Source organism: Puma concolor, chromosome B4, assembly GCF_028749965.1.
Source record: "Puma concolor isolate L17-30 chromosome B4, mPumCon1.1.hap2, whole genome shotgun sequence".
Taxonomy (NCBI): domain Eukaryota; kingdom Metazoa; phylum Chordata; class Mammalia; order Carnivora; family Felidae; genus Puma; species Puma concolor.
In genome coordinates this window covers 48,003,133-48,027,887 of record NC_141673.1, presented here as the reverse complement: position 1 = coordinate 48,027,887, position 24,755 = coordinate 48,003,133, and the positions used below count along the sequence as shown (strand labels likewise).

General features: G+C 35.9%; 1 protein-coding gene across 6 annotated transcripts in view; it reads left to right on the top strand.

The window, feature by feature from the left end:
- Positions 1-18,582, top strand: part of RAB3IP (RAB3A interacting protein) — a 144,559-nt gene extending 125,977 nt beyond the window's left edge. For 4 of the 6 annotated variants that reach the window (XM_086712833.1, XM_086712834.1, XM_086712837.1 and 1 more), the window contains exons 4-12: positions 204-299; positions 6,482-6,559; positions 7,194-7,397; positions 7,551-7,607; positions 10,147-10,275; positions 11,544-11,656; positions 15,462-15,561; positions 15,645-15,714; positions 18,214-18,582. In XM_086712833.1, coding sequence (XP_086568959.1) covers positions 204-299; positions 6,482-6,559; positions 7,194-7,397; positions 7,551-7,607; positions 10,147-10,275; positions 11,544-11,656; positions 15,462-15,561; positions 15,645-15,714; positions 18,214-18,296 — 930 coding nt within the window. In that variant the 3' untranslated portion in view covers positions 18,297-18,582. The remainder of the gene's footprint in view (positions 1-203; positions 300-6,481; positions 6,560-7,193; positions 7,398-7,550; positions 7,608-10,146; positions 10,276-11,543; positions 11,657-15,461; positions 15,562-15,644; positions 15,715-18,213) is intronic. The other 2 variants (XM_086712836.1, XM_086712835.1) reach the window with 2 other exon arrangements.
- Positions 18,583-24,755: the final 6,173 nt, after the last annotated feature.

Sequence of the window (24,755 nt, the reverse complement as noted above, 5' to 3'; positions counted from 1 at the left end):
TAAATATGTAAGTTGGAAATATTTGTAATTTTAGACTTGCCTCATTGTCTTCCACACAGCAAGTGCTAGATCAACATTTTCAGTGTGAACCTTAGGAGGGGACAGTATTAATATTTTGTAATTTTATTAGTAAAGATTATGTAGTCTGCTGAATCTAACTTCAAACTATGGAGATTCAAAGTAAAATGATCAATTTCTCATAGGAACTGAAGTTAAAAGATGAAGAGTGTGAGAGGCTTTCTAAAGTGCGAGATCAACTCGGACAGGAACTGGAGGAGCTCACAGCCAGTCTGTTTGAGGTTGGTCTATTTATGTCTTGGCCAAGAGCAACGTCTTGCTTTTTTTATATTCATAGAATTGTTCTTTGAGGGAATCTTGGAAAAGTAATGCTTAACTTTACATAGTTTCTAAGTCATCTAAGAAAAATGAAATCTTTAAGATGGAGTCTATAATTTAAAATGATGGGAAAAGGAAAAGATACCATAAGCTACCAGTATCAATCAGGTTGTTTAAAAATGCCCATGTGGGAAGAAAGGTTGTAAATTTTAATTCTGTTTTTATCAAGTATTTAGGGGCTACTTTAAGATAATCTTACAATGTGACTCCAGAACAAAGATGGGAAACCCTTGAGGTAGCTATCTGATAGGTGATGGTTTGAGGATTGTTAGAAAGCACACCTACTTGTTAGACGGCACACTTCACCTACCTTTCTTTCTTTCTTTCTTTCTTTCTTTCTTTCTTTCTTTCTTTCTTTCTTTTTTTTAAGTTTATTTATTTTTGAGAGAGCGATTGGGGCGGTGGTGAGGGGGGAAGGATCCCAAGCTGTGCTATCAGCACAGAGCCTGACATGGGGCTCGATCTCACGGTTCACAAGATCATGACCTGACCTGAGATCAGGAGTTGGATGCTTAACCGACTGAGCCACTCACGCATTCCCACACTTATCTCCCTCTTGCCAACAGGACCAAAATTTCTGCCCAGTTCTAGCAGTGTTTCTCATTAAGGGTTCCACTGACATTGTCATTTTGCGTTTTTTGACATATTAGTCAGGGTTCTCCAGAGACACAGAAACCAATAAGATGTGTATATAGAAAGAGATCGATCTAAGAAATCAGCACCCGTGATTATGGAAGCTGGCTGTCCCCAAAACCTGCAGAGTGAGTTAACAGGCTGAAGACCCAGGAGAGCTCATGGTGTAGTTACAGTCCAGGTACACAGGTCTGAGAAACCTGAGAACTGATGGCGCAGTTCTAGTCCTAAGGCTGACAGGCTTGAGATGCAACAAGAGCTGATGTTTCACTTGGATTTTGAAGGCAGGAAGACTTTTCTTGTACTCCGTGGGGATCAGCCTTTTTGTTCTGGTCAGTCCTTCAACTGATTGGATGAAGCCCAACCACAGTATGGAGAACAGCCTGCCTTATTTCACATACCAATTCAGATGTTAATCTCAGAAACACTTCCACAGAAACACCCAGAATAATGTTTGACCAAATATCTGGGCATCTAGTGGCCTAGTCAAGTTGACGCATAAAATTAACCATCGTACTTAGTGTTGGCCCTAAGATAAAAGTTCCTTATTCAGAAAGGTTGATGTGTTACTGGAATGACTACTGTCATTATCACATCAATAATTTCTTTTTTTTCCTCTAAAAATTTGTTTTTAAACTTTGTAGTAAAAGATTTTAGAAAAATTTCTTCCGTTTTTGTTTTTATTTATGCAACATTTTTTTCAGTTTTAGAGGTATGCATATTTTCTTACATAATTGTAATCCTAATATATTTTGTATTTTTTCTTCAAATAACATGTTTTTGTGTTAACTTACATGGTCATTGCAGTGATAGTCCTAATCTATCAACTTGCATACTCCACCATTTTTAGTGTTGTAAGTAACATCATAACAGGTTAAATGGGGGTTTCTTCAGATGTGGACTTTTCTGTGCCACACACCTTTGGCCCCTCCTCTGGCTTTTTTGGGATCATTTTCTTTCATGAACATTGGAAAACTGATCTATTATTATTTTTTGTTAGCTAGTCCTCAGAGATGAGAGGAAGATAAATGTAAGGATGGGAAGAGTGGGGAATTAAAGCTCTAGAAGACAAGAGCTATAGGACTTGTCACATTTTTGTTTGCAGAAGGGGTATGCAGAAACCTTAGACTTTTTCATCCAGTATTGTCTGGCCAGAAAAATTTCATAATGATGTATAGGTACTAGATAAGAAAGCAAATGTGTTAAGTTTCTCACATGCCTGCCCATAATTTTAGCCTTGCTTAGTTCCTCTTGTTTGCACTTGTATGTATATTCTATTAGATGAAGTAGGAGGAGAACAAACAGGAGAAACTTCTCCCTCTCCATAGTGGGATGTGAAGGAACAGAAATGCTGGTTTTGCAATGAATGAAAAAGTATACCAAAAAGTTTTGGGTCCCTGATCTATCCCTGACCCGACAATGGCTAATAACCTTGATACTATGTATTCTTTCTGGGAAAGAAGTTACATTAATTAAAGATGATTTCAGTAATGAAGAGAATTGTCTTCAAACCAGTTATTTATGAATTTTGTGAAAAGGTGCTAAACATTTTTCTGTGGTCTTTTTAATTATGCCTTCATGATCTCAGTTTACCATTGTATTGTGAAAAAGCTTTTTGCTTGCATTTTAGGTATGTGTACATATAGTTTTTTAAGAATTAAATATTTTGAATAAACAATTTGTACAACTTTGGCAAACTTAACATGTAACTTCAAATTAGGAGTTTGTTGTGTATGAATCATCTTGAATATAATATACTTTGTAGCAAAGTTGTGTCTTAAAAAAACTATCAGAAATAAGAACTCTAAAGTTATATAGATGTATTCCCACCTACTGTCTCAGATTTTGAGATAATATAGAATGAAATCAGTTGAAATAATGCTTTACAAAGAAAAAAAGAGGGGTAGCCTTAAGATTTTTCTATTTTTTTTTTTTTTTACATTTTGTCAACCACTTTTAGTAAATGTCTGTAATATGCCTAGTTTTCTCTCTGTAATGCCATGAGGCATAAAATGAAAATTATTGTCATTTTATCTGTGAGGAAAATGAGGCATAAGAGGTTAAGGAGCAATGTTGGGATTCAAATTCATAACCCCAACCCTTACTTTAAGTACTATGGAAATCATAAATGGGACTTCTGTTCGTCTGAAGCCACAGAAAAGGAGTCATCATTGAGGACTCTCCTTTTTCTCACATTCAGACTGTCCGTATTTTACAAGCCATTAGTATTTATTACCTAGCCCAGTAGATGCCACATTTTTTGATCATGTACTCAATCTATAAAAGAACAATTTGAGCATGTACCTTTATTATGATGAAGATATGTAATATTGAGAATTACCTATGTGACAGGCACTGTTTTAAAAGCATATATACTTACTTATAAATTACATGTATAGACTAATATATATAAATTGTTATATAATTTATAAAACACCAGTTTATAAAGCAACTCAATCGTAAATGCTTATTTTTTTTTTTTTTAATTTTTTTTTTTTTCAACGCTTATCCATTTTTGGGACAGAGACAGAGCATGAACGGGGGAGGGGCAGAGAGAGAGAGGGAGACACAGAATCAGAAACAGGCTCCAGGCTCTGAGCCATCAGCCATCAGCCCAGAGCCTGATGCGGGGCTCGAACTCCCGGACCGCGAGATCATGACCTGGTTGAAGTCGGACGCTTAACCGACTGCGCCACCCAGGCGCCCCTTATTTTTTATAATAGTACAGAAATGTTTTATTCTCACTAAAATATGTTGTGCATATGTATATATTTTTTTTAGTGAAAGTAGTACACTTGCATATGTTACCTTTATCTAGAGAATTTTAATCTTAACAATTTATGATTCAGATGAAGTTCTGGTCTAAATTCCATATTTTAAATTAAATGTAATGCAGCTAATAACTCACAAATACATGGATTCAAATGGAAGAAATACATCTTTCTCTATATTAAATCATTATACTGAATTTTCAGTTCCATTCCTGGTTATGTGAAACTTTTTCTAGAATATTCTCTAGTGAATTTGTATTCTCTAATACCAACGATGTCTTTGTGAATTAATCAGCAAATGTTGAGTTTAAACGTTATTTGAAAGAAAGAGTAAAAACACCTTCATTTGAATCACTGCTAACCAGATAGGAAAAAAATTCTGTTTTCAAATTCTGGAAGTGTATAGACATGAATGTTTATATCAGGTCTGCAAACTACAGCCTGTCTTTACTTTTGTGCAGCCTTATGAGCCAAGATTGGTTTTTACACTTTTGAGTGGTTAGGGAAAAGAATCAAGAGAGTGTTTTGTGACATGAAACCTGAAATTCTGATAAATGTTTATTGAAACGGCCACGTTCACTGTCCACGTGTTGTCTGTGGCTACTTTCACACTGCAGTAGCAGGGTTGAGTATTACAGCAGAGACCGTATGGCTCATAAAGCCCAAACTGCTTACTGTGTGACCCTTTACAGAGAAAGTTTGCTGACTCCTGGTGTACCTGATACTTGCATTTTTTTCAGCTTTCAGAATGGCAGAGTGATAGAAAATTTTCCAACTTGTTTTGAAGCTACTTTTTGATGTCTTTTGTCACCTTGCAAAACCCTATACGTTGTCTTTTTAGCTGTTGCTTCTGCCTCCTCCTAGCTCTCTTACCTTTCCATTTGGGACCCCAGGGACGCTCTTTTATTGTATCCCTCATATCACTAAGGGAAAAGGCACCCCAAATTCCAGCTCTCTTTGGGTTTACATCTTCTCCTGGATCTTGGTCCCCTAGTTCTTTACTTTTGTTGGTTCTCTGATGCCTTCAGACACATTTAAAAAAATTTTGTCCTTGTCCAGCTTTTCTGTTTATTCTCCATGTGAAGTTTGGTCCAAATTGCATAGTCTGCTGTTAAGGAAGGCAGAGTGCATTTCCAAACATTTAAACATAATCTCTCCTTCACATGAGTTACTTTTGCATTTGTAGTTAAAATGTCACTTATCCTGAAGGGTCAGATGAGATATGTTTATTATTTTGAAAATATCTTCCAAATAGATATCTGTTGACAGCCACTTGTCAGAAGAATTCAGCAAATCTGGAACGTTTATTATTTTTAAAAGAAAAATGCATACCTCATTATTAAATTGGCAGCTCTTAAGGACTTCGTTACAAGATAACCAGCGTAATTGTGCTTGGAAGATTTTCAGTTAATCTCATTTCATTATAAAGCATTGATAGTAAAGCATCTCTTATTTAAGCTAATGTGACCTGTAAATTCATATTATGGGCATGTAAACAAACTGCAGTTCACTACAGCACTGGAAAAACAAATGAACAAATGGGCCTGCTGCTGTCAACTCTGATGTGGAGAATGTCTACTCTTCCACTGAAAAGTTGACAGACTTAGTAAGGATGCCATTGTCAAACATGTATTAAATGTCTTTGAAGCCGATTTCCTTCCTTGCTTCCTTTCTCCTTTCCTTCCTTCCTCCCTCTCTCTCTCTCTCCTTTTCATCCTTCTCATAAACTGCAAAATGTAGTTCTAACATATGTGTTCTTAAATCCCAAGGGATTATCTCAAGCACCCTATGTACTGTTCCAGTCCGTCCTTAATCCTTAATGGGATTATTCCATACAGCAGAGTAATTTTTTAAAAATAAAGATCAGTGACTGTCTTCCTTAAAAGATCATAAGGCTTCCTATTGCACTTAGAATAAGAGCCAGAATTCTTCCTTGGACATTTTATTTGATTATTACAATGTAAACTGAATGTAAGCTCCTTAAGAGACAGGACCCATCTCTTTTCCCAGTAGGTTATTAGCACCTGGAATAATACCTCACAAAAAGGTGTCATGAGTAAATGTTTGATGAATAAATATAAGAAAAGAAAAAGGAATTAAATACCCAGAGTTTCATAGTTATTGTACAAAAAATTAAGACCTTAACTAAAGGCTAATCTCTGATTTGTCCTTTTAGATTAACTCTACACAGAATTGTCACTTAATATCATTTTGTGAATGTTTTCATTGGAAGCCCTAAGGCTTTTCAGCTGTCATTCCTACAAACTGCAGCATTATTGATGTATTAATATTTTTACCTGTCCCTTCAGTATATCTTTGCTATGACTAATAATATGAGTGTGCATATTGTGACCCAAGTTACAGAAACCTAACCACTGAGAATTTGGGTTTGACATGTGGGATGTTTATTCTTTCACACAGTCTTTTTACACAAGCATTCACCAGGAGGATTGAACTTGACTACCTCAGTGATACTGGTACTAAAAGAAGGTACCTATTCCTAACTCCTACTAGTTTGTCTGTCAGACGACTGTTGTTATTTCAGGAGTTGACATGGAATACTTCATTTGCAGGTTAAAAGTTGGTAGTACATTTTTGCTACTGTTGTAGATACTTTTTGAGAGATTTTTGAAAACAAATGCTCAATACGTTTCCGAAATTTGAGATTTCACCTTTTTCAGGAAGCTCATAAGATGGTGAGAGAAGCAAATGTTAAGCAGGCAACAGCAGAAAAGCAGCTAAAGGAAGCACAAGGAAAAGTAAGTTTTTGCTGCTTTCATAGTAAAAAAGTACAAAGAAATCAGTGATTACTGTTTTAAGGATACTTTAACATCGATTGGCTTTTGTTCCTATTGTAAACTAGTGTTTATTTTAGAAGATTTGGAAACTGCAGGAAACTATAAAATAGGGAATAACCACTACACAGATAGAGTTAATAGTGAACAGTTGGGGTTCACTGATATTAGAACCAAAGGATTTAAAGTCTTGTGAATCACATGTATTCTCAAAAGGACTAGACAATCACATTTTAAAGTTAATATTTTTCTTAATTCACTGAAAAAAACCCCCACCAAACTGTTATTTTATTGTTTTAGGAATGAACCACAACTAATCATAAACTATTCTATTTGGAGATTTTCAAAATTCACATGAAGTTTGTGTTAGACATTTTGATAATCTGAAAAATTTCCTTTAACATTGTGAATAGCAGCTGAATCTAAACTGTAAGAAACATTAAAAAACTTGGTTTTACTTTCTTTTTATTAGTCCACAACAAATACCAATTAAACTCATATTCATCTTTGAAAGGAAAGTGTTTTGATCAAATTGCTGACATTTAGCTGAATCTGTCATAAAACTTAGTGTATGGGACTATGTTGATTTCTTTTCAAGATTGATGTACTTCAAGCTGAAGTAGCCGCATTGAAGACACTCGTATTGTCCAGTTCTCCAACATCACCCACACAAGAGCCTCTGCCAGGTGGAAAGACACCTTTTAAAAGGGGGCATACAAGAAATAAAAGTACAAGCAGCGCTATGAGCGGCAGTCATCAGGACCTCAGTGTGATACAGCCAATTGTAAAAGACTGCAAAGAGGTAACGCGTCAAGGACTGTCCCCTCTGACTCTATTGATACTTAGTAATTCTCATCACTGACGTGTCAGTTATGATTTTTGCCAGCAAAACTTTTAGTACAAAATATGCAATATTAAGATGGGGGAGGCTTTATCTAGAGCTGGCTGCTTTCAGGGAATCTCCAGTTCCATTCTCTACTTGGCTGACCTTGGAGTACCTGCTAGAAACTTGGTAAGTTTCTTCCTCTTGCTATTTCATTTAGGGAGCAAACTGTCTTGTCTTATGTAAAGCAGAGTGGGTGGCTTTAATGATCTGGCTGGTCAGAATTTGTTGGTAGGATGCTCTAACAAAATATGAATGTAAGAAATGTGTGAAAATAAGGTGATTTTCTTGAACAGAACATTGTTTTTACTTAAATTCTAGGAGAGGTAGAATTTTGTATTCTTTCACTGAGTCTTAGAGTTAATTCAGATAATTAAGCAACAAAAAATAGAACTAAGCCGTCCCTCCCCCCACTTTTTTTAGAGCTCTGTTTTACATTGTTTTATTCAGGTTCATCATTAATCTTTAAGAAGTTGTATTTGCTCATTTGGTTAAGTTTTTGCATGGAAGCCAGGAGTTTATTAAATTGAATAACCAGGATTGTTACTTACTTTAATTGAATTGCATTTGTTTACTTATTAATAAAAAGGATGCTAGTGAGAGAGAAGTTCAATATGTGGCCAGATCTGAATGTGACAGAATCTAAAATCCATGTTCATGAAATACTTAAGAAGCTTTTTTAAGTTATAACCTTAATTTCTTTGAATTTAATTAACATTTTTAATTGCTTGGTACAACTTGCATTTTTGCTGCAATTTCTCAGTGTGTGTGATTATATACCTTGTTTTCCATTGTTTACACTAACGAAATTTAAGTGTTTTCTCATGGAACGTTTTAAAGTTCTTAGTTTATGAACTCTTAAAATGTGAATAGGTAACATACAATTTTTTGCTTTGTAGATATATTCGGTATTCTAATGTTTTGTGAAAACTTATCAAAAAGGTTTTTTTTTTTTAATGTTTACTTATTTATTTTTAAGAGAGAGTGAACAAATAAGAGCACATCAGTAGGGGAGGGGCAGAGAGAGAGGGAAACAGAGAATCCCAAGTGGGCTTGGAGCTAACGTAGGGCTCGAACTTACTAACTCACTAAAGGTGAAATCATGACCTGAGCCGAAATCAAGACGCTTAACTGACTGAGCCACTCAGGCGCCCCTCAAAAAGTTTTATTGGACAAAGGAAACACACAGAGTTGACCTGTGTAAGCCTTAGAAGAAGGTAAAACAGTTGGAGAGAAAGTGAAACATGCCCACGTTTCTGTAAAAAAAAGTGACAGTCACGATATTTGCAGCGTATCTGCTGAAAGCACTTAAAGCACACGTGCGTGCGTGTACGCACACACATTATGCAAGACTTTGCAGTCAAGTCACTTAGACACGAATCTGAACTTGTACTGGTTTTTTGATCTGTAACCTTAGGCAAGTTACTTTTTTCTCTAAGCCCTAGTTTCCTTCTCTAAAACAGTGAAGAGCAGAATGTCTTGCACAGCTGTGACGATTAAGTGTTTAGGAAGTGCTTACCCTAGTTCCTCGCACAGGGTCAGCTCTTAATAGTTTAAGTTACTGCCTTTAAACTAGAATGTTTCCTTAGAATACCACTTAACCTGCTTTGGGGTTTATGTCCATTAAAGGGTAGACTTTACAAAGAAAATGAATTTGGAAATGTAAGTATTGTTATATACCTTAAAAGAAAGTCTGTGGGGAAGCTTGGATTTCAGACTCAGCCTTTCATTACTTCCATGGAAACCACCTGCACATGTGATTAAGCTGTCCTAGAGGCCAGAGCTGTAGTCAGTGTGTCGTTTGTGGTGTGTCCAGTGCTTCTGGATGAGAGTGGCTTAGAGCTGGGTGAGGGGCACTACCTTGAGTGGGCAGCCGGGGGCAGGTGTGGCTCTGTATGTGACAGGTGGTATTGAGCTGAGTAGAGGGCATCTGGAGGGAAGAATACTTGGGGAACAGTTCATTAAAGAGAGGAGGGGGAACGGAGGACAACTGAAGAGTGAATCGGGAGGCAGGTGCCAGCCTGGATTATTGTTGATAATTCAGATAGTAGTCATTGATGTTGCTGTGGCAAAATACACCTTAATAAATGTTATGTTTTACGGTAGTCAATTTAGGAGGGTATATATATGCTGCTTTTAGACCTGCTGCTTATACAAGAAACATTTTCAAAATTCTTTTGAAAGTGCCTTCAGGTGATAGCAGAACAGTTAGTGTCCCCTTTGACCCAAACTAGGTTTCACAACTTAGTCTCCATTTAGTCAAACACTTTATTTAATTAACTTCTCTCCAGATTACTTTTGGATTATTTTCAGAAAAGACTTCTCATTTGTTTTATATTCAGAGCAGTGTGCACATGTGTCTTAAGAGGAACTCCAGCACTTTTGAGGGGTGGGGTGGAGATAATGGTAGCATCATTGGACACCATAGTGGGTCCGTTGAAAAGGGCTCATTTGGATTTGAGAGCTTGAATTTTTTAAAGAAAGTTGGTACCATGTATTATAACTAATCAAGAATGGTTCAGTTCATTATTTTAAATGAGTAGGATTTCTTTTTCAGTAATGTTTAAATTAGGTTTTAGTTTTATAAAGTGATTTTATGTTTTGTACCTTTAAAAAGATTATTTTATGTTTTTTTGTTTTTTTGTGTTTTTTTTTTTTGGTTTGTCAGGCTGACTTATCTCTGTATAATGAATTCAGATCTTGGAAGGATGATCCCACAATGGATAGATCGTGTCCTTTCTTAGACAAAATTTATCAGGAAGATATCTTTCCATGTTTAACATTCTCAAAAAGTGAGGTAATTTTTTTTTATTTTAATAGGAATGCATTAGAGTGGTTCCTGTATCTTTTGCTAAATCATGCTGTATGTTTTCTATTATGTAAATAAGTTATTCTAACATGTTGTGATTTACCATTTTCTTTATTCCGTATTAAGATCATGATAATTTCCTGGCATTCAGTTACTGAACATCTTTGCTTATTTGAGCAGAGGATCATTCATAGAGTGAAGTGTTAGTTACACTGGAGTGAAGTATTAAATGTGCACTGGGGGTAGGGCTTAGTTCTTGATTCTTACTTAGCCCAACACTCAGGGTAAGGGAAGTTCTCTATACTCTGAGGTGTTTATTAGGTTTATGTATACATGATAAAAAAAAAATCATAGTTTCTTCATCTTTAAAATGGAAAAAAAATGCCTTCCTTGCCTATGTCACAGGGTTGTTAAGAGGTTAAAATGAAGCAAATTAAGTACATACAAAAACTTTTTTAAAATGTAGGGTACTATACCAATGTCAGGTCACAGTTTTAATTTGTACATATGGAAGGTTTGTCTATAAATATCCTGTCAATCAGTGTCTAAGAAATGTAATCCTAAGAGTCTTATGTTAAGTCTTCAGAGGATTTAATTATAACCTTACTTGTCAGGAGAAGTTAAAATGAACAGTAAAACACTTTTGATATGTAGATATGTTACTCACTGTGTCTCTGTGTCTGTTTCTAGGTAGGCCATATTCCGTATTAGTAATCTTGCCAGACTGAAGCAACGTGCTGGTTTCAGCTGTTGTTGATCAGTTGCTACCATCTCCATCTGGGCATTTAATATTTGATAATTCAGCTAGTTCTTTTGTGCACATAAGTACAAGTTCAGAAAATACATAGCTGTAATTAGTATATATTGCTGTGTTATGAATGACTAGTATTCAAAAATATGCATAAATTTAGCAAAATGAGGCATTAGGGTATTCATCTTGAAGTGGTGTTAATAGTGGATGCTAATTGTGGGTAAGAGATGGACAGAGATTGGAATTAATGCCTTCAGTTCTCTTCCAGATAACGAGGTAAGTTACTTAGCTATAACTGAATTGCCTGCCTTTCATGATAATATTTGAGTTGTAAAAATACTCAAACCAAGATTGTATAGTTTCTTTCTTTTTCTTTGGCTAAGACTAAGCTTACAGTAGAGCTTGGGGAAAGAATAATTTTGAAGATTAGTTTATTATAGAATACAATTTTAATATTTTTATGTCAGCATAGCTTCTGATACTTTCTGTTTTTTTTTTTTTAAAGTTGGCTTCAGCCGTTCTGGAGGCTGTGGAAAACAATACTCTAAGCATTGAACCGGTGGGATTACAACCTATTCGATTTGTGAAAGCTTCTGCAGTCGAATGTGGAGGACCAAAGTATGTTTTTAGAACTGTGTCTTGTAGAAAACACTGAGTTTTAAAAATGTTACATTTGTAAATATTTCGTTTTCCTACTTTTAAATGGTTAAATTTCTTGTAAGTTTTCTGTTTTGTGCAGCTAAAGACAAATCCTCAGTGCAAGCTGTAGCATTTCAAATGTAGCATCAAAGGCAGAGCCCTTTTAATTCAAAAGTATACATATATGTTAGCTTAGGTGTTAGAAATGTTTTTTTAAACCGTCCGTTGTGACTCATTAACTGATCATAAAATCAGTTTAGTGGGTCATAAGCAGAATATTTGTTATGCATATAGAAACAGCTGTGTGTAGTAGGTTTTGGTGTAGAATATTTCTTCCTAACGTTGCCATTAAAAATAGTTTGGAAAGACAGTGAATTAGACCAGGTCTTATCAAGCATGAAAACAGGACACCAGAAAGACTTGAATAGTCCTCCCGTTTCATGCTGTCGTATAAAGGATTCTCACTCTGGTAAATAATCGGTTCTGTCTTACATGAGAGCTACTTGGCAATTATATACCTTCAGAGGTAAGACTCCCACATTTCATAGCAGAGCAGACTTTTTTCTCTCCAGTCCTAGGAGGAGGAAAGACTGAAACCAGTGGTACCTAGAACCTTTGGCATAGATGTTTGCAAAGTGACTTGGAAAGATTTGGAGGAAGCTGCTTACTTGGTGGTTCAGAACAATGTATATATGTGACTGGAAAGCCTGAGAAAGCTCCTAGAAAGCAGTAATTGACTCCTGTCTGAGTCATTTTGAAGGCAGAGGAGGAAAGGGCTTTTTGAGATTAACCAGTAGGTCTGTGTTAAAGCCTGCTGTAGGAGTTGTGTGCTTCTTCTCATTTCCTGTTGTGCATATTGCCGTTCTTAAATTTTTTTTAATGTTTGTTTATTTTTGAGAGAGAGGGAGAGGTCGGGAGAGAGAGAGGGAGGGGCAGAGAGAGAAGGAGACACAGAAACTGAAGGAGGCTCTAGTCTCTGAGCTGTCAGCACAGAGCCCGAGGCAGGACTCAAACTCACGAGCCGGGAGATCGTGACCTGAGCTGAAGTCAGACAACCAACCGAGCCACCCAGGTGCCCCTGCACATTGCCATTTTTAACAGGATCACACAATGTTAGTATTCAGATAGTTATTTGTGGGGAGTGCCTAGTCAAGTATTTGCTCTGTGAGCCACACATCCACCTAGCATTGTGTCCTGTTTTATGCTCCCATGTGCTGGTAGCACAGCGGCCTCTGAATTTCTAAATTTACATTTCTAAATTCTACTCTTTCAACAAACACCGAAGTATTTTTATCTTGATCAATTATAACAGTTTTTGTGCTTTGAAGGTCTATGTGTACCTTATTTTAAATGTAACATATAGCAGTTTTTATTACAGAATTTAAATTTCTACTTGCGTTATATAGAACACATACATGTGCAAATATGATGACAAATGAGCATATCAGAGCAAATTTATGTAGTGTTTTGGTAAAATAATTATAGATGTCAGGTTTAGGGAACACTTTACATAGTTTAGGGATATTGTGCTTGTGGCAGTGGGGTTAGATGTCAGGTGTTTGGGAGTGCATGTCGTGTGACAAAACTTAAGGAAGATACTCTCTTCTGTGAAGTGTGCAGTATGGCCCCAGCCAGGGCTCTCCTGGACTAGGTAGTGAAGGTAATCCCTAAGTAAATGGCACATGCTGTAGGAACGTTGAGAAAGCCAGGACCAGTCTTGTGATGGTGATGAGGGGCTGTTACTGGAGGCGGGGAGATTTGATCCGGGTTCTTGAAGCATGGGTAGAATTTGAGTAAAGAAAAGTACATGCGATTGGAGGCCTGGAAAAATCAGAGAATGGTGAGTGTGTAGATGGGAAAGATGTGACAAATCTGAAGAGCATTTTGGAGGGAAGAGATTCAGGTGGGGGCTGGGGAAAGAAGAGCTAGAGATGCGTCAGGTTTCCATATAGACATGTTGACCTCCCCAAGTGAAAATGGCAGCTGTGGGTTTGAAATCTGGGGACTAGAGCTGTTCAGACATACCAAGGTCCTGTAGCAGGCTGACAAAATGCACTTGGAGGTCAGAAGACTTGGCATTGGATCCTACCTCAAATGAAAATGTATTGGCTGTGACAGTTCACAGGTGGCTTTATAAATGAGATAAGAAACACTGTCATTATTTCAAAAGTTGATACTTGAAACCACTTTAGCAAAGCACTTTCAAAATCAAAGTACTTGACAAACAGGTGTATGTCTGTTTCTGGAAGAGTAGTGTATCAATTGACTTTTATCAGTTCAATGCAACTTTTCCTTCTTGTGTAAATTACCCCTTTGGCGGTTCCAAGGAGTCTTGACACTTGTGCCTGAAATTTCTTGATCTTCTATCCTTCCCAATCTAGTAATTAGTATTTTTAAATTATTTTTATAGATCATTAAAGGAAATTTCTTTTTTTTAGTAAAAAAAATTTTTTTAATGTTTATTTTTGAGAGAGGCAGGACAGAGTGTGAGCAGGGGAGGGACAGAGAGAGAGGGAGAACACAATCTGAAGCAGCTCCAGGCTCCGAGCTGTCAGCACAGAGCCCAATGTGGGGCTCGAACCCACAAACCATGAGATCATGACCTGAACTGAAGTCGGACAGTTTAACTGACTAACCCTCCTAGGCACCCCATGGAATTTTCTAAGAAAGGAGCAATGAGGCAAACTTTCTTTGAAAAGATGAGAATTCTTTTGTGGGTGGAATGGCCATCTCCAAAATTATCCTATTTTAAGTACACATTCTCCATTTGTTTTCTTAATATGGAGGTGCATTTGTATCATATTTCTTACAAGTATAGCTGAAATTTAATGTTCGTGTAACGTAGTTTTCTTTATTATATAATTTATAATGTAATTTAAAATGTTGGCCACTTTATCTTAGTTACAACTATATTCATTTTGCCTTGAGAGGGAGTGGTAGTTGTGTTCAGCCATGGTCCTTGCTTCGGAGGGTACCAGCTGGGCTGCTGTAGGTCTGCTCTGGCAGATAAGCCAGCATCATTGTATTGAGCTGTACAGTGACCAGGGGCTCATCACTTAGCCAGCAGTCATTGAATGTCTGCTGTATGCCAGGCACATGCTTGGTGCCTGGCATTTAAAGATAAATAAGATACAGTCCCCATCCTCGAGAGACTTACAGCCTCATTCCAACCGGAAAGCCTTCATACCAAACCTTAAGAGTCCATGGTATGCAAACAGAAAGGATGGTATGTTTGAATATAGTGTACTTTGTGTAATTATTGAGGGTCAATATTTTTGTAAGGTGGCCTGTTCCTCTGTATTTCTCAGGCCTGGAGCCACATTAAATGCATATACTGCAACCAGACCCACCGAAAAGTACCACATCTAGAAACTTATCCTGCAAGCTGTCTTAGTAACATGTTTTGAGACTTGAACACTCATCATCAGGTTTTTTTTGAAACTGAGGAAGTAGTTGAAGTCCTGATGGGAAACTCAGAACTGCCCTGTGGCTGGTTACTCATTTGTAAATTTGCTTCAGGATAGGACATATATTTGAAACATTTAGTTTCTGTTCGAAAACCATGGTGAATGTTCTGTTGTTGAGCTTATGTTAGAATGTAGGCCCCAAGGGGGCAGGGTCTTTGTCATTTTCATCATGATAGCCCAGCATCTATAACAGTGCCTGATACACAGTAGGTCTGAAATATTTGTTGTCTTAGCAAATGTAAAACTTGTACAGAAGGTAGGAGCAAAATGTTTTTAGTTAAAAAAAGAACAAACTAAAATTTGTCATTATTTTACAGAAAATGTGCTCTAACTGGCCAGAGTAAGTCCTGTAAACACAGAATTAAATTAGGGGACTCAAGCAACTATTACTATATTTCTCCCTTTTGCAGATACAGGGTAAGTAACTTAACCATGAATTTTAATAAAGCTCGCTTTGATATGACATTTGACTAATGACTTTGTTTTTCCTTTTGTCCTAGATCACCTCTGTATGTAACTTCTTTACATACATTCGATATATTCAGCAGGGGCTCGTGAAACAGCAGGATGGTGAGTGTTCTTAATTGGTTATAAAATGTTTACATAAGACTTCAGCAAAAAGTATAGAACATAGTAGTAATGCTCAAGTTTTATTATTGGTGCATTTATATTGAAGCTCTTACAGTTCTAATGTGTGGAGAATTTGGGAACTGATGTCTCTTAAAATGATTCAATCATTGTATTTGCCTCATTTTACTCCAATTTTGAGTTTTAAGCAGGATCAGTTATAACTCTTAAGAGATACATGATAAACCAGATGGTAAATGTGAGGGGACTAGTAATTAGCTCATTGAATTTACTCCTAAGGAATAAAAATATTCATTTTTATTATTCAATTCAATAATAAATTCATTTTTATTATTCAAGCTCTAGACATGGTCAGATTTATTTTAATTGGTGGAAACCATGAGGATCTAACAATAATTTTTTTGTATATTTCCTACTTTTATGTATGAATTAATAAAGCAGTCATGAAGATAGTTCTGAATGGGATAAAGATTACTGTATTCTGAATCAGCAGAAACACGTAGATGATATATTCAGGAGAGCCAACATCATGCAAGTGTTTTAATACTTTTAATACAGTCTTTCATGATTACTGATGATTCTGTAGCCAAATGTCTTAAATGCCAGGCATAAAAATGAATAAGGCCCAACTGCTCTAAAGCAGTGTTTCTTGAGTACATGTGATTATTTTATTTTATTTTTTTTTATTTATTTTTTTTTTTATTTATTTTTTTTTTTCCAACGTTTATTTATTTTTGGGACAGAGAGAGACAGAGCATGAACGGGGGAGGGGCAGAGAGAGAGGGAGACACAGAATCGGAAACAAGCTCCAGGCTCTGAGCCATCAGCCCAGAGCCCGACGCGGGGCTCGAACTCACGGACCGCGAGATCGTGACCTGGCTGAAGTCGGACGCTTAACCAACTGCGCCACCCAGGCGCCCCTACATGTGATTATTTTAAAACAAATAGCAAATACTAAGCTAGGGATGAGTCCATACCCATTTTGTATTTGATGTTGTTAGGGGAATTTCCTACTTATATATTTTTTTTAGGCACTGAAAATATTTTTATATTTAAAAACTGGAAGAAACGTATTATTTTTCGGTCATGTAAATCAGTGACTCTTAATTCTGTGGAAAAGTTAGTTATGCTGATAAAAACTTAGTTTAGTATTTCTAAAGCTCTGGTATGTTGAGAAGAGACATACTGATTTAGAATCCCATATAATTAGATTTTAATGCCTAAAAGAATGAGGGTGAAACCTCTCATTAATGTTTAATTTCAACCTGAGCAGCAAAGTCTTTAAACTGTACAGTACTTTTTATGACTTTTCATAAAATTGAAATATTTTTGAATACCTGTTGGTAGATCATAGGATTTAAGCCACAGAACAGATGATTTATGTTAAGTTAAATTGTCAAGCATGTTTTTTTCTCGTTAAAATAAAAAAAAAAAGGTTTTCTGGGGAAGATGAAAGATAATTTCCTTTATGAAAATAGTAAGAAATTGTCATGGGTGGTAGTTGGGGTGATGGTGATAGGAGTGGTCTCTTCTCTGGTTCTGTTACTTTTCCACTTCATGGTACTTGGTACACATCATATACTGTGTGAGTTTGTAGCAAATAAATATCATTAATTTTAAAATCTGTTAATTGTCTGTGCCTTTTGCCAAAAAGGATTTAGGGCAGCTAAATCTAAAGCAGGGTTTCTGAGGCTTGGTACTATGAATATTTTGAGCTGAATAGTTCTTTGTTGTGGGGGCTATATTGTGCATTGTAGGATGTTTAACACCATCGCTGAGCCTTACTCAGTAGAAGCCAGTAATGAAAAATGTATCCAGACATTGTCAGATGTACCCTTTAGGACAAAATCTCCCCTAGCTGAGAACCACTGATCTAAATCAATCCAATCGGATGATGTGTCTGTCAGAGGGAGACCTTTTGTCTGAAATACAAAGCCACTTTTTTCAAGTTACAGAAGTGGCTTGCCAAAGTAGAGATAATTGAAATTTACAGATCAACCTTTGCATTTATTTTTATTTCTAATTTGAGCCATATACAAAACCTTTCTTATTATTACAAACAATGTTACTGAGTTTTCTGGACTGTCTTTTGTTCTCTGTTGGTGTTGATAAACAGTGGAATGGCCAAGATGTAGCAAACTAGAGCAAGAAGATCCATGAGTTAGAATAATTGAGGACTGAGTGTAATTACTTATGAAGGTGCTAGGATTGCCATTTATTCAGGACCCTGAAAGTGTCTGCCTTCTGTTGGGCTAACGTGGTCATCTATGTATCTAACAAACAGTTGTGATAAAAGTGGGATGCTCACAAATAACATGAAAAAGTTTCTGTTGAAATAGCAATAAAATGTTGAGGCATTCGGTACGTCATTCAGAAATGCCCAATTGGCATTTCAGCTAATGTTAAATTCTCAGTGAAACAGTTAAAAAATAATGAGGATGGTAATTTATGATTTATGTGTCTCCTTTTCTATTTGTATAGTTGATCAGATGTTTTGGGAAGTTATGCAGTTGAGAAAAGAGATGTCATTGGCAAAGCTGGGATATTTCAAAGAGGAACTCTGATGCTCTCTGCCTGGGACCATGCATGAACCTCCCTGAATACCTGGAAAATGGCTGAATATTTTTATGGTTACTTGATATTTATTACCAAGGAGTGGGCCCAAGACTTTTTCCCTCTTTTGCAGATTACACTAAGAAGTACTGTGATTTCTTTTAAATTGACCTATGCTGTGTTTGCTTACTCTTTAGTTGAACACACTATAGAGAATTACAGGTGTACTAGTGATTGTAATTTATAGTTGCCCAAAAAACAAAAATAAAAGCTAAATAAATAAGTACATAAATGTTAGATTGAATGTTTTTGCTTTCTCTTCTAGCTCTGACATGGTATGTAGGGTAAGCTGAATGTATTGAATTGTAGCTTTCAAACTGCACAGCAGCCTGTGACAAGGAAGAAGGCTGAGTGGACAGGATCATCTCTGTACCCCCACAAGAATGACTCTGTTTTTGTCTGTTTTGTATATTGAGCCTCAAAGAAGGATTTTATTTAAAGAAAGAAAAAAAAAAAACTTCACTATATCCATCTAGAGAAAGCTACTGTTAGTATTTCTGAAGAATAGCTTTTTGGCTTTCAGATGTTTTCTCCCTGCATATGCATATTTCTGAAACAAAAAGACTTCCTTTTTTTTAATGTTTTTTTAAATGTGTATTTATTTTGGGAGAGAGGGAGAGAATCCCAAGCAGACTCCGTGCTGTCAGCACAGAGCCCGATGTAGGGCTTTAACTCACAAACTGTGAATTCCTGACCTGAGCGGAAATCAGGAGTCACATGCTTAACTGAATGAGCCACCCAGGTGCCCCTAGACTTAACCTTTTTAAAAAAAATTTTTTTTAACATTTATTTATTTTTTGATAGAGACAGAGCGTGATCAGGGGAGGGGCAGAGAGAGAGGGAGACAGGCTTTGAACTGACAGCACAGAGCCGGACGCGGAGCTTGAACTCATGGACCATGAGATCATGACCTGAGTTGAAGTCAGACACTTAACTGAGCCACCCAGTGCCCCCTCTAGACTTACTTTTTTTTTTTTTTTTTTTTTAATGTTTATTCACCTTTGAGAGACAGAGAGAGACAGAGCACGAGCTGGGAAGGGGCAGATAGAGAGGGAGACACAGAATCCGAAGCAGGCTCCAGGCTCTGAGCTGTCAGCACAGAGCCTGATGCAGGGATTGAACTTACGAACTGTGAGATCGTGACCTGAGCCGAAGTTGGATGCTCAACTGACTGAGCGACCCAGGCAGCCCCTAGACTTACTTTTTTAACTTAAATATTTTTTCTGCACCTCTTAATTACTTCATGGTTTGACTATAGGATGTTCATATAACTTGTTTGCAAATTAGGTTTTAAATTATTTTTTGCATCATAATGCTGTGATCAGTATCTTTATGCATACTTCTTTGCACATTGTTGGGTTGTTTCCTTCATGTAGATGCTTAGATGTAAAATTGTTGGGCCAAGGTGTATGTATATTTTAAAATATTTGATCTGCTTTGCCACATTGCCCTCTACAGCAGTTGATTGTATTTTTACAAATACGATCTGAAGATGACCTTGTTTTCAATCCTGTCTTCAAAGACTTGGTCAACCTTACCTATGGAAGATTCAGTCACCAAAATGGATGGGACTCTACAGACAAAAGGATATTTGAGTATGGAATGGTATGGACTGGTAGAAACCATCACTACCCTGCCCAGTTCAAGAATCTGAAATTGAGCATGAAAAGATCTTTGAAACTAGAATTTTCTGTCCTGATAAATAGTTACTCAAATGTGAAGGCATAATAAACATGTTCTCAGACTTTCAAAACTTCAGAAAATTTTTCACACAAAGATGCAAGTTAAAAGCACTTAAAAAAAGAAAAAAAAAAAAAACTTTTGGAAAAAGTACCTAAGGATGAAGATAAACAAATCCAAGGGATGCTACAAGAGATTTGGGCGATAAAAAGAGATACTTATGAGGTTTGTTGATGACTTTAAAAGAATAAAAAGTAAGGCTAAAGAAAATAAAGTATATGCATAACAATGTAGAATTAAAATTCTTTACAGCATCAATATAGTGGGAGTGAGAGGAAACCAGAGATCTTGAGGGTAAAGTTCCTATCTTGTTAGAAGGAAGAGAAACATACTAATTAAATAGGAAAAAAAAAAAAAGACCAACTAAAGAAATGAATAGAGTGGTAGGGAAATAATATATTTATACACAAAGCACAAGGACATGGAAAGGTTGAAATAAAAGCATGGAAAAAAGATAGGAAAATACTAAAAGAAAGCTAGTGTGGTTATGCTATTATCCAACAAAACAGACATTAAAATAAAAGCATTATTAAGGATAGAGATAGGTGATATATAGTGCTAAAATTTGAGTTCAAAACTTAGTAAGAAAACCAATAGTAATAGAAATAATTGAAGAAACTTAAAAATACTAGGGTGACTAATACCAAACTTGAAATATATAAAGAACTCCTACAACTCAGCACTAAAAAGCTAATCTGATTAAAAATGGGCACACATCCAAAATAGACATTTTTCCAAAAGAAGCCATAAGGATAGACGCATGAAAAGGTGTTCAATGTCACTAATCATCGGGGAAATGCAAATCAAAACCACAGTGAGATAGCACTTTACACCGGGCAGAATGGCTAGTATCAAAAAGACAAGAAATCATGAGTGTTGACATGGATGTGGAGAAAGGAAAACCTCATGTACTCTTGGTGGGAATGTGAATTGGTGGAGTCACTATGAAAAACAATATAGAGAGGTACCTCAAAAAATGAAAAATAGAATATCATTCAGTTCAGTAATGCCAGCACTGCTGGGTATTTACCCAAAATAAAAACACCAATTCAAAAAGATACATGCACCCCTATGTTTATTGCAGCATTATTTACAGTAGCCAAGATATATCTTAAGTGTCCATCAGTAGACAAATGGAGAAAGAAGATATGGTATAATGATACATTACTCAGCCATAAAAAGAATGAAATCTTGCTATTTGCAACAACTTGGATGGAGCTAGAGAGTATAATGCTAAATGAAATAAGTCCGAGAAAGACAAATATCGTATGATTTCACTTAAATGTGGAATTGATAAAAACAAATGAATAAACAGAAACAGACTCAAACACGGAGAATAAACTGGTGGTTGCTAGAGAGGAGGGGAGTGGGCTTCCAGCAAAATGTGAAGGGGATTAAGATAAATCATGGGGATGAAAAGTATATCATAGAGAATATAGTAATATACAATAATATTCTAGTAATATTACAATAATAATTATACAATAATAATATTGTAGTAACTTTGGTGACTGATAGTAGCCATACTTCATGTGGGGAGTATTGAATAATACTATGAAATTGTCAAATTGCTATGTTGTACACCTAAAATGTATGTCATATATATATATGTCACATATATGTCATATATACTTCAATTGAAGAAAAAGTGTAGAGAAAGTGCTTCAAGGAAAATTTTGTAGCTTTAAATCTTTATATGTATATGTATATATATATATATTTTTTTTTTTTTTTAAATGAGCTAGTGTTCAATTGAAGTTACAGAAGGACAAGATAAAGCTAAAGCAAGAGATAAGAACAGAAATAGAAAATAGTATAGAAATAGGATCAACAAAGTCATATGTTGACTGAAAAGATGAACAAAAGGGACAAAAATTTCTGGTAAGTTTATTATGGAGAAAAAGAAAATGCACAAATAACCCATATCAGGAATAAAAAAGGTTATGTCACTATCAATACTGCAGATTTTAAACAGCTGAATATTGTGAACAACATGCCAATATGTTTGAAAATTTAGGCAAAAGGGCAAAATTCTAGAAAATGTTATCTAGAAAAAGAAATCAGAAACCTGAACAGTGCCATTACTATTCAAGGAAAGGAAGTAGTTTAAAATCTCACAAATAAAACTCTAGGCATAGATGATTTTAACAAACTTTAAAGAGTTAAGAGTTATTCTAATCAGATACATTCTTCCGGGAATAGGATTAGTATGTCTTGCACATCAAAAACCAATATAATCTTGAAAGTAAAACCAGATTGGGAAGTTGATACAAGAAAGGAAAATTATAGATCTATTTTGTCATGAAGATACAGCAAAAGCAAACACTGTAAGACACTGAGTGGCATTTACGCCAGGAATGCAAAAATGGTGTATTAGAAAATTTATAAATGGAATTCACATTTATAGAATAAAAGTGAAAAACCGCCTGCCTGATCAATAGATGCAAAAAAACATTTAATGTTTTCAGCTTGATGAAGGATATCTTTAAAAATCTTACAGTAAACACCATCCTAAGGTGGGAAACAGTAGAAGCATTTTCTTTAAAATCAACACTGGGACCAAAATTATTGCTGTCTTCACTTTTATCCAAAATTGTACTGTAACTGTGTTCGTGCAACAAGACGAGAAAAATAAAGTTACAGTGATTGGGAAGAGACTGTCATTGTGATGTGATTGTCTACATAGAAAATCAAAAGTCTTCCACCAATTCGACATAATTGGAGAGTTTAGCAAATGCCTAAATATAGGATCAATGTCTAATTGTGAATTTTACTTATATACAGCCACAGTTAGAAAATAAGAGTTTTAAAAAGACAGCAAATAAGGGGCACCTGGATGGCTCAGTTGGTTAAGCATCTGATTCTTGGTTTCAGCTCAGGTCATGATCTCACAGTTTGTGAGTTAGAGCCCTGTGTCAGGCTCCACACTGAGCATTGCAGAGCTTGCTTGAGCTTCTCTCTCTCGGCCTCTCTCCCACTCACGTGTGCTCACTCAAAATAAATAAACTTTAAACAACAAATAATTGCAAAAACAATTCTGATGTATCTAGTAATAAAGCTAACCAAAAATGTGCCAGATCTGTGTACAGAGAGTTCTAAAAGACGTTAAAGAAGACTAGAGTGCCCTGTGTTCATTAGAAGGACAATTAGAAAGTCTTTTCAAATGAATGTATAGATTTATTAGTGCATCTCCAAACTAAATCCCAACATTTCTGCTGGAATTGACAAACTGTTCAAAATTTACATGGCAGATTTAAGGATGAATAATGACCAAGACACTTCTGAAGAACAAGAAAGGAAGGAGAGTTCATCCTACCAGAAGGACTTTTTATGAGGTTGAAGTGTTTAAGAAAGTCTTACTGTGCAAAAAGAGAGAAAATGACCAATGGATAGAATAGAGAGCCCCAAAACAGGCCCACATGTATTTGTAAATTTCATATTGACAGAGATGGTATGGTAGGTCAGTGACAGGACTAATAATTAAATGGAGCTGACAAAAACAAACAAACATACAAGATTGGATCTTTTCCTCATACCATACACACACACAAAACAACTGTTTAAATGTCCCAAAACTTTAGAACTTCTGATGTAGAAAATCTAGTTAAAATTGTAGGTGAAATATATTTTGAAAATACAGAGGGATACCTTCCTGATCCTGCTTCTAAGAACTTCGTAAACTGCAGGCAAAAGAAACCATAAAAGAGAACCATAAAAAAGTAATTGTGCTATATTATAAATTGTTAATTTAAAACTTCTGTCCCTCAAAAGGCATTTTAAAGACAAGCTACAAGCTATGAGAAGATATTCGCAAAACTCATAATAGGTTAGCATCAATAATATATACAGAAATTATACAAACCAACAACGAAAAAAACAAATACTAGCAGAAAAATGGGCAAATGACTGAAACACGAGTTTCAGTGCAGTAAACCTATTATGGGCCAGTAAACCTATTAAATGGTTTTCATTTATTAATACTCCGGGAAAGCAAATCAAGAGTGCAGTAACAGGTTTACATTCATTCAACTGGCAAAAAGTCCAGCAAAGTCAAATGTTGCAGAGAATTTCAATAGGATTACTCCTATATTGCTGGTGAAAGTGTCAATTGGTATAACTATTGTGAAAAACCATTCATTTGAGAACTTGAACCTTCCCCATGGCCCACCACTCAATTTGTAGGCATATACACAAGAGAAATACTTGCACAAAGTGCCCCAGAATACAAATATAAGAATGTTTTAGAAGAAACCCGATGTCCATCTAATAAAGTGTGCTCACATAGTGGACAGTCACATGGCAGGCAAGATGAATGAACATCAGCTGCAGGCAGCAGAGCAACTTAATGTAATGGATTGAGTGAAAAAGCAAAATGCTCAGAAGACAACATGACCTAATGCTTTTCTCATAAAGTTCAAAAACTAAAACTGAACAAAACTAAAAAAAGTCCAAATAGTGATAAACCCAGAGTTCAGGATAGCGTTACCTCTGGTATGGAGGAGGAAAAGGGAGAGAACCGGGGGACTAAATATAAAAGTAAGTCATTGTGAACGTTCTCGTCCCTGGGTTGGATGATGGGTTCATTTGTTATTAAGAGTAAATATGTAGATGGAGAGAATCATGCACAGACCACTGATAGTGTGTTACGAACCAAGAGTTAACGATGAATC